This window comes from Erinaceus europaeus, chromosome 17, assembly GCF_950295315.1.
Source record: "Erinaceus europaeus chromosome 17, mEriEur2.1, whole genome shotgun sequence".
In the NCBI taxonomy this organism is placed as follows: Eukaryota; Metazoa; Chordata; class Mammalia; order Eulipotyphla; family Erinaceidae; genus Erinaceus; species Erinaceus europaeus.
The window spans coordinates 82,252,349-82,263,056 of NC_080178.1; the positions used below are offsets into that span (position 1 = coordinate 82,252,349).

Consider the following 10,708-nt stretch of genomic DNA (forward strand, 5'->3'; position numbering starts at 1 on the left):
ATTCTCTAGCAGATACGCTTTCAGCCCAAAGTGCAGGCAAATGCTGCTGGTTTCAGGGTTGTAACTTCCTAAGTACCTTAGAGGTCTAGTGCTTTACTCTCAAAAGCCACTTGGATTTGAAAGGGATGTTCTTTTTCTTGCTTTCTTCATTTGGTAACTGCATAGTTAGGTATATTTCATGCCTGTATTCATGCCTATATATTTTATTTGGCCCTGCTATCGCTCTGTGTGTCAGAGAGATACATGTCTCCTTTCAGTCTCCGTGCCGACCTCACTTCCCTTTTTGTCCTGATTAGATTAGCTGACAGACTATCAGTCTCTTCTCTGAATCAGCCTGGATTCATGTAAATGTCACCGCTGGCTCTGTTTCAGAAAATAGCTTAGGGGGTTGTGTGTGGTGGTTCTGAGACTGATGCTTATTTTTCAGCCAATTTTGAACTTGTTCAACTACAAGAAAAACTGAAGGAGACAGAGGAAGCCATGGAAAAATTAATCAACGGAGTAGGACCTAATGGTGAAAGGTAAGTTTTCACATAATAGGATTCAAACTATTTTTTAAAGATCTTACTTATTTTTTATTTTATTAATTAATTGTTGGACAGATAGAGATTGAGAGGGGAGATAAGAGAGGGAGAGAGATAGACACCTACAGCCCTGCTTTACGATTTGTGAAGCTTTCCCCCTGCAGGTGTGGACCAGGGGCTTGAACTCAGGTCCTTATGCACTGTAATGTGTGTTCTTAACCAAGTGCACCACTGCCTGCCCCTGATTCAAACTATTTTCCATTTGAAAAAACAACAAAAAATTGCTTTCATTTGATTGAGTCACTTACTTTCATTTTAAATTAATATCAACTTAACTATTTATACATTTCTTATTTAGTATTTTCGCTTTCATATCAGAAATCCTCTTTTCAGGAGCATATGTTTAGTGTTGAGCACATTATTGTGAGTAGATGTATGAGCAAGTTCCGCAGGGTGAAACAGCTGTTTTAATTGAATGAAGGCAACTTTCTGTCTAAAAAAGGCATAATGACTAAATATTGTGCCCTGCATTTGAGACAACATGAGAGAGCGGTTGTGAGAAAATTATATGCTTGTGTTTTGTGTGGACTGTGCCAGCACAGAATCAGACATGTGAAGTAGGTGACAAGAGCCAGGCTAGCCCTGGAAAACAGTGTTGGAGGGCTGGAAGAAGGAAAGTGACTTAGGACCAGAGGTAGGAGGAGTGGTTAGGTGGGAACAAACAGACATCTCAGTAGTTGGGGGGTATGAGGAAGAAGAGTGTCCAGACACTGAAAAGAAAAAGAAATATGAGGGACAGACATTTGAATTTGAGTATACAGTGCTCACTGCTTATTTTGATAGTATGGTGGTGTGGAAATCACTAGTTCCTTTATTGAGTACTTACAGTTTTCATGACATTGGACCTGTCACTGCCCTCCAGGATTATCAAACCAAGTTGAGACAATACAGAATCTATGTAAAATATTTAGAAGCCATTCGGTAATACTCACAGTGACATGAGTACATTTGTTGTTCAGGTGAAAGAGGTCTCTTAAGAATTATTTGAGACATCTTCTCATCTTTTCTGCTTCTTCTAATCGCTTTTAGTTAAGGGTTTTGATTTTCCTTGAGTTACAAGATTCAAGACTTTTTTTTTAAATAAATACACTACATGTGTATAGTCCACAGAAATTGTAAGTGTAGCCCAAGGGCACAAACTTAGGATAAGCATATAGACTCTTCTAGTTGGGGTGACCTGGTTTCTACAGTGGGTTTCTGTTGGCCCAGGTTCTCTGGGCTAGATGATGGGTCAGGGTGACCCTGCTTTGAAATTTTGATGTCTTTATTCTGCACATGTAGATGAAGTCTGGTGATTCTATGGCTGGCCTAGTAGCACATTCTCCTGAGTGGAGACTAATGCCCCAGCACACTGTCTTTTGATAGCTTGGCTTCAGAGTAAAGTGACTTGTAGTAAATGGAGTCATGTGAGTGAGTAATGGATCTGAGAACCTGGGCAGTGATGCCTGTTGACAGAAAGCTGAACTGAGAGTGTAGACATTCAGATTCTGATCCTTGTATTGGCATTACTCATTGTGAGAAATCACTTGATCTGTTGTGGGCCTTAGTTTTCCCATTTATAAGATTTAGAAATATTGAACAGTATATCTAGTCACCACTTACACAGATTCACACCAATTCTTAAAATAATCATCAGCTATGCCAACCAGACTTCCCTGGACAGACAACCCCACCAGTGTGTCCTGGAGCTCCGATTCCCCAGAGCCCTGCCCCACTAGGGAAAGAGAGAGACAGACTGGGAGTATGGATCGACCTGCCAATGCCCATGTTCAGCGGGGAAGCAATTACAGAAGCCAGACCTTCCACTTTCTGCATCCCACAATGACCTTGGGTCCATACTCCCAGAGGGATAAAGAATAAGGAACCTATCAGGGGAGGGGATGGGATATAGAGTTCTGGTGGTGGGAATTGTATGGAGTTGTACCCTTCTTATCCTATGGTTTTGTCAGTGTTTCCTTTTTATAAATAAAATAAAATAATAATCATTAGCTGCTCGACTTCTAGAATCTATAGACTGCAGTGATGCTTATGTCTGTTTCCAAGGTTATTACCACTAAATGACTGTTGTATGATATTTCTAAGCAGAGCACAGACTGTCACTTCTGACCAAGAGAAACAGCTGCTTCATCAGCTCCGAGAAATAACCAGGGCCATGAAAGAAGGGAAATTCATTGACAGATCCACTCCCGAGAAAGAAGCTGAGGAGGCCCCCTACATGGAGGATTGGGAAGGTAAAATAGTGTCCTTTCATGTGTTAGTTATTAGAAAAGAGAACCAAGGCATTTTTAAGAAATTAGCTTTATTATCAAGACATATTGTATATTACTGATATGTTGAATATAAAGTATGTACAATGTGCTCAATTTTGCTTTTTCAAAAGATTTTCATAAGAAAAAGGACAGACACCAGAGCACTGCTCAACTGTAGCTTATGGTGGTAGCAGAGATTGAACTTGGGCATTCAGGGATACAAGTCCTGTGCTCAAATGCTGTTTCCTTGGCCCAAAACTTACCGCTTTAAAATGTACATTGAGGGGCTGGTACAGTGGGTTAAGCGCATGAGCAAGGATCCTGGTTCAAGCCCCCGGCTCCCCACCTGCAGGGGTGCGCTTCACAAGCAGTGAAGCAGGTTTGCAGGTGTCCATCTTTCTCTCTGCCTCTCTGTCTTCCCCTCCTCTCTCCACTTTTCTCTGTCCTGTCCAACAACAACAACAATAAGGGCAACAAAAATGGGAAAAATGGCCTCCAGGAGCAGTGGATTCATAGTGCAGGCATTGAGCCCCAGCAATAACCCTGGAGGCAAGAAAAAAAGTACATTGAATGAATTTTGACTACTAGAGCTGTTACCATACCATAACTGTAATGGAGAAGACTATTTCCATTACCTCAGAGTTCCCTCCTCCGCCACCTAGCAGCAAATGAGCAACATCCTGAATGAGTCCCTCTAGCTTTGCCTTTTCTGTATAAATGGATCATACTGCACGTGCTTCTGTGAGTCACGAACCAAAGCAACTCTTTGTTGAGTAGTATTTCGTTGTGTGTATAGACCATACTTTGCTTCTTCATTTACAACTTGACAGCTTTTTCGCTAGTATGAGTCAAGCTGCTGTGATCGTACGTAAAAAGTCTTCGAACTGTACTTACATTTGTTTGGAGTGTATACTATATAAAAATGAGTTTTATGGTAAATCCATATAGAACTTTTTATTATTAGACACTGTTAACCTGCTTTGCAGGTAGTTCTGCCATGTTGGCTTTCCACCAGCAATGTTTGAGAATTGCAGTCACTCTGTGTCCTTGTAGTAGTACTGTCTATTGTGACTTTAATTTGCATTTCCCCAGTGGCTAATGATGAATCCTTTTTCATTATTCATGTGCTAATTTGGCATCTTTATCTTTGAAGTATCTGTCCAGATCATTTTAAAAACTGGTTTGGTTTACTTGCCCTTATGTATGCTAGATAGAAGTTTCTTTATATTGTAGATTTTTTTTTCCTAATCTGTGCATCTTACAGTGAAAATTTTTTTTAATTTTGATGAAATCTAATTTACCTTATTACTTCTATGATTTCACATTTTTAGATGTTTAAGAAATCTTTGCTTAGCGCAAGTCTTGTGTAAGATGTATGATTTATTAGGGTTTGAACTCTTATGTATGATCTACTTGCAGTTAGTTTTTATATATGGTATAAGGTGTCAGGACTGAGATTATTTTTTGCCATATTACCCAGTTGTTAGAGCTTATTGTGAAATTCAGTTACTGGTATTGCTTATTGTGAAATTCAGTTACTGGTATTGTTGACTGAAAGTCCAGTTGACCCCGAGAGAGTCTGATCCAGACTTACCTCACTTCACTGATCCATATGACTGTAAGTTCACCAACAGCACCGTGTTCTTATCATTTGTCTTTATAAATCTTGAAATCCACTTAAAACATTTTTAGCATTTCCAGGTTTATTTCTACATTCCTATTTTAGTAGTTTCATTGATTACCACTTTTCTCATATACTTTCTTAAATTCAGTTTTTGTTAGAATACTTAAATGCAATACCAGTGTAGTGTGCTATATTTTCTGAATACTTGAACACTTAAACATATCATGTTCACCTTGGGCGGGGTAGATAGCATAATAGCCACGCAAAGAGACTTTGATGCCTGAGGCTCTGAGGTCCCAGGTTCAATCCCCACGCCACCATAAACCAGAGCTGAGTGGTACTCTGGTAAAAACAAAACAAAGGGGCCGGGTGGTGGCGCACCTGGTTAAGCACACGTATTACAATGTGCAAGGACCGGGGTTTGAGCCCCCGGTCCCCACCTGCAGGGGCAAAGCTTTGCAAGTGGTGAAGCGGTGCTGCAGGTGACTCTCTGTCCCTCCTCCTCTCTGTCACCCTCTTGATTTCTGGCTGTCTCTATCCAATAAATAAAGATAATTAAAAAATTTTAAAAACATAGCATGTTGATCTTTATACTGATCATTGTTTTGGTATAAAATTATATAATGATGCCATTTTCCCTGTAAGTATGAAAAATGCTTCATTCTCCACTTTCATTCTGTACTGAAAAATCTGACTCCAGCCTGTTTTTTTTTTTTTCCCCCCAGTGGGCAACCTGCTTTTAGCTGGCTGGCTAGTTTGTGCTTCTGGAGATTTGCTGAGTAGGTCACTGATTTTTTTTTTTTTTTTTTGCTTGTACTCTTGCCTAGCATTCAGTGTGTCTTTTCCATCTTAAAGGGCCTAGTCTATGCCTATTTTCTTTTATGGTCTAATTGATTATCACTTTCACTCACTCTGTCTACAACTCCAATTGGATGTCCTAGCTCAGTCTATGGCCAAACCACCCTGAACACGCCTGATCTTATCTGGATAGCCTAGCTCAGTCTGCCATGACAGTTTTCTTCTTTTTTTACTTGCATGATTTCTCAGTTTGGATTTATGTAATGTGGCCCTCACATATTCAAACTATGCTGCTGTGTGCTCATTTTTTTTTCTGTATAGTTTCATTAATTTAGCACGATATATTTTTTATTGATTGATTTAATAATGATCAACAAGACCATAGGATAAGACGGGTACAATTCCTACCATCAGAGTTCCATATCCCATCCCTTCCATGGGAAGTTTTCCTGTTCTTTATCCCTCTGGGAGCATGGACCCAGGATCATTATGGGGAGCAGAAGGGGGGAGTAAATATTAAGTATTGGTGGCTGGAGGTGTAGTTAACAAGTAGGCTTCTCCAGCTCCTGATGTGAGAACTTCAGCTAGATATTACCTAGCATTCCACTTGCAGTAAGTTAGGCCTGGGAATTTTGGCTCTTACCTATTGCCATTGCTGGTGAGGATGTGATAAGGGACAGTCTTTTCAGTGATGGGTAGGACTAAAAATGCATACCGCTATTCTGGAAAGTGATTTGGCAGAGTATGAAAAAGGCTTTTAAGTAAATGTCTTTGGTCTAGTTTCATAATTTTATCTTAAAGAAATTGGAATATATACATGGATTTTTATTCAGAGATCTTAATTGCTGTATTACTTATAATAAGGGGAAAATTGGGAAGAGTTGTGGTAAATCATGCCAGTCACGTAGCTGAATGAGGAGACATTTTACTAACAGCTTTAAAATATTTAATGACATGGAAAAAATGTTCATGGTAGAGGAACAAAGAAATTGAAGCATAACATTTTACGTATATATTCTATGGTCTTATGATAAGAAGGTCAGAAGTAATTCAGAAACTTGTCAGTGCTGGGATTCTAGGTGATTTGTGTTTTCTTTTAAAAACTTGTTATGCTTCAGATGTTCTACAGTGAGTCTGTATGATCTAATAAGAAAAAAAGTCTCTTTACTGCACCCCAAAAGACCCCTGCTTTTCAGAATTTATAGGCAACAGTGGTTTCCATCAGGGTTAAATCTGCCAATTATCAGAATGTACAAATGGGCTTTGGATGCTGCAGCTTTTTGCATTGTGCTGTGAGTGCTGGCCATGTGACCTGCAGCACGGCCCATCTGCTGCTCAGCTTGGCTGACGTAGATTTATTTCCTTTCCTTCTTTAATTTGGCAACATTTTCTCTTTCCTTATTATCATAGCTGGGATTCAGAACCAGCTTTGCTCATTTTGTTTACCAGTTTGTTGTTTTCTTTTGTTCCGTTTTGTGGAGACAGAGAAGCAAACAATAGGAATTCTGTCTTCTGCAAATGCAGTGCTTGTCCTTTGGGATCTTGGACATGTCTCACCAAAGCTCTCTCTATTTCTGACACTTGCAAGCCATTTCAATTGTTTTGATAAGTAGAAGGCTTGTGTGGTGTGTTTTTCAAAGAGCTTAGCCTTTCTCTTCTCCACCCCCAAGAAAATTTAGAAATGGTTCCAACTAGAAATTATAAACATTAGCCTTGAGCTACGTTCTCACCATCTGGTGTTTGGTGCTTTTTTTTTTTAACTGAGGCTCATGTTGTTTATTTAATTGTCATCACTAATGCAGAAGCACAGGGTGTAGAGCTTTTACTCTGCCCTCTGCTCTTAACTTGTGAAGGGGTTTTCATCAGAATTAATTTTTCCAAGAGCACAGGCATCGTTAGCCAGATCTTTAAGAATTTACTCAAGTGAAAATTTAAAACTGTTGGAGATTTCTTGAATGGATTTATTGGGATAGGATGGCTCATGCCTGAGAGATCTGTTTGAACCTGATATTTGGGAAAGACATCCTTTGTAAGACTCTGCTACTTTTCTCTCTAGGTTACCCTGAAGAGACTTACCCACTTTATGACATTTCAGATTGCATTAAGCACAGGCAAGAAACAATCCTGGTGGATTACCCCAACCCAAAGGAGCCCTCTGCGGAAGAAATAGCTGAAGGAGTGGGTGTGCTAGAAGAGCCTGAACATTTGGGTTGGCAAACGCCCACTGATACCAGACCCCAGGAAGATAATTCTGTTGTTGCCTCTTATGACCCAAAGTCAGAAACATGCTCCTGCTGTCTTCACGAAGAGGAGGATCCTGCTGTCTTGGCAGAGAATTGCGGATTCAGTGCAGACAGCGAGCAGGAGGAAGCCACCAAAGAAGTCTGGCCCCGAGACATCAGAGAGGAAGGACTGGGCACGAGCTCTGATGAAGCATATACAGGAAGCATGCTGAGGAAGCGGAACCTCCAGGCTTTAGAATGAGAAGCTTGCTGGGATTCACTACTGCAGTCCCAGATTCCATGCTCAGCCCACACTGCCTTCCCTGTGTTCACATAGCCAGTCAGGTATCCTGTCTCCTTCTGGTGTGCACACTGTCACCTTGTGAAACATCATGGAGATTGATGTGAACACAAGACAGCTTCACTCCTGTCTTTGCTCCATCAGAGTAATTATGTTTGATTTGTTGTAATTACAGTTGTCTCCCACTGAGGAGCAGAGGTCTGACCCTTCCTGCTTGGAATGACAGATGATATACCTGTGAACGAACATCAACTTACATACTAGGCCTTGAGAGTGAAGATTTCAGAGTCCAAGATGCCTTAAGCAGGTTGGTGGTCTCGTGGGTTCCAGAAGAGAATATTTTGTCTGTGGAGATGATGGAGTGAGCAGGCTAAGACCCTGCCATGACCTAAGATGCCCCCTCTTTTCACTGAAGTAGCAGATTTCCTATTGCTTGGGTCTCTACCTTCCCTTAGCCTGTTCTACTAAAGCAGCACTTTTGATCTTACCCAGTGAAGCAGAGGTTTGAGACTGTAGGAAAACCCGTCCCAAGGTTCTACAAGAGGAGGGACCAAGGCATTACTGGGCAGTGCTTGCCACCGAGGACATTTGCACTCAGCACCATGTGGATTTAAACAGAAATGAGCACTGAGCTCATAGATAAGGTGCCAGCCCAGCAGAGAAGTTAGAAGGTATGAGGATAGCAGTGCCCGGGACCACGAAGGGATCTGGAGAAATTTTGATCATACTAAATTGCTCATTGTGTCTAAATTTAGGCAAGATAGCAGTGTTGGATTCTGTCAGACTAAATTGCTCACTGTGTCTAAATTTAGACAAGATAGCAGTGTTGGATTCTGTCAGTTAAGGACAAGTATGGTTGTAGTTTTATATGTAAGACCTGAGAGTTTAAAGAAAGGGCATTCCCAGCTAGGGAAAGCTAAGAACTTATGGAATTTAGAGTTCCTCTGTGCTTGGCATAAACAAGATGCTAGGAAAATAGCTTAGAAAAGCATTGTTGAAGAATGAAATATATTCCAGCTGTATGTGAACCTTTGATTTGCAGAGTGTGGTAGAGTGGGAGACTACTGTCTCCTAGAGTGACAAGGTCTTTTCAGGATGTTTTATTTAGGTTAAGGACACAAGTTGAGAGGAAAGGGGATAACAGACACTGTCTTCACTGCTCATGAGTCTGATGCCCGGGTCCTTGCACACTTGTAGCGTGTGTGTACTACTTCCAGTCCCAAGAATGTAGATGCTCTTTACTTCTGAGAAATTGTTTTTCACGTTATTCCCCTCCACTGTGATCATGCTCTTATTGGAAGAGGGTCCTGGTTTAAATTCCCACTAGAGATAAATGTTTCCTTAGAAACAGAAGGCTAGGGGGCCATGTGATGGCGCACCTGGTTAAGTAGAGCTGTAGGTCTCTTTCCCTCTCAACTTCTCTGTCTCTATCCAGTAATAAAACAGAAGGCTAAATGCCTAACTTAAATTGTCAAGTTTAATGGCCCATAAAATGTCATGATGAATACATGTTAGCCTTGAAAATATGACGTCCACAGTTTGATTCACATATGCCAGAATGATGTTCTGGGCTCTCTCAATAAATGTTCTTTTTACTGGATAGAGAGATTCCTGCAGCAGTGCTCATGAAGCTTTCTCCTTGCAGGTGGAGACGGAGGCTTGAACCTGGGTCCACCACCACCCCATTATAAAATCCCATTTTAACAAACTCGGTTTAACATGGGAACTTTAGTCAACCCAAGGCTTATGCTCTAGTTAAGGAAGAGCTTGTTTATTATTTTACTCTCATACTTTAACAGTCATTACTATTATGCTGTAACCAAAATCTGTAGGGGAATTTTTTAAAAAAATTATTTTTATTTTTATTTTATTCACTGAATAGAGACATCCAGAAATCAAGAGGGAAGGGGGTGATAGAGAGGGAGAGACAGAGAGACACCTGCAACACTGCTTCACCACTTGCAGAGCATTCCCCCTGCAGGTGGGGACTGGGGACTCAAACCTGGGTCCTTGTGCACTGTAACATGAGTGCTCAACCTGGTGTGCCACCACCCGGCCCCAGGGGAAATTTTTTCAGTGGGGCTCAGTGCCTGCACACAAATCCTTGGCTCCCAGAAACCATTTTTCCTTGAGGAGAAAGACTGGCACCTGCTTTACCACTCATGGAGCTCGAACCCACGTCTTTGTGCACTTACCCAGGCGTGCCACTGTCCAGCTCCAGGAAAGATCTTAGTTTGCCAAAGTTTTTCTTTTGCTGCTGGGGTTCTGTGTTGGCACTGTGAATCTACCACTCCCAATGGCCTTTTTTTTTTTTTTTTTTTTGAAGGACAGAAATTGAGAGGTGGAAGAGAAAGTACATTCTTGTCAGATATGTAATATAAAAGTAATATAAAGGTGTTAGAGGTAGCTTGAGGAGACTGAGGTGTCTGCTGGCATATGGCCCTTTTATTCTGAATGCTACTGTCAGAATTTAAGATTTCCAGTTGGCTCTTATCGCCCTAGCTATTGCTCTGTACAGCTATGATACATTTATGTATATGATGATGTGTAAATATAAACTAGCATAGTCAAAGCAATAGATTGGTTCTTATTGTCATACCTGCTGTCCTTTCCCTTATGGTCTTCATGTCTGAGAACTGGTTGGAGCTGTGGTCTGTCCTTTTACACTAGGTCTGCAGAGCAGCCACCGCCTGGGGTCATGCTTAAGAGAGGTGTACGCACACTTAGTTCCAGCACACGTGAGCCCAAGGAGGTGCATTGAGCAGAGATAGTTTATGAGTGCCACACTTTTTAGGACTTTTAGGAAGGTAGTGGGGAAACACTTTATGGCCCCCACTGCAAACTTTAATAATAACACCAGGGTTATGCTGGGCATATAGTCACCCTGTCTGATTAAAAGATTTGTGGGGAGGGTGATTGAGGATGGCATC

At 41.1% G+C, this 10,708-nt stretch overlaps 1 protein-coding gene across 8 annotated transcripts in view; it reads left to right on the forward strand.

Annotated features, from left to right (window-relative positions):
* RIC3 (RIC3 acetylcholine receptor chaperone) overlaps positions 1–10,374 on the forward strand; it is a 42,766-nt gene extending 32,392 nt beyond the window's left edge. For 4 of the 8 annotated variants that reach the window (XM_007531212.3, XM_060177232.1, XM_060177235.1 and 1 more), the window contains 3 exons: positions 428–521; positions 2,667–2,815; positions 7,312–10,374. In XM_007531212.3, the coding sequence (XP_007531274.1) occupies positions 428–521; positions 2,667–2,815; positions 7,312–7,739 (671 nt within the window). In that variant the 3' untranslated portion in view covers positions 7,740–10,374. The remainder of the gene's footprint in view (positions 1–427; positions 522–2,666; positions 2,816–7,311) is intronic. The other 4 variants (XM_007531213.3, XM_060177233.1, XM_060177236.1 and 1 more) reach the window with 2 other exon arrangements.
* The last annotated feature ends 334 nt before the right edge of the window (positions 10,375–10,708 follow it).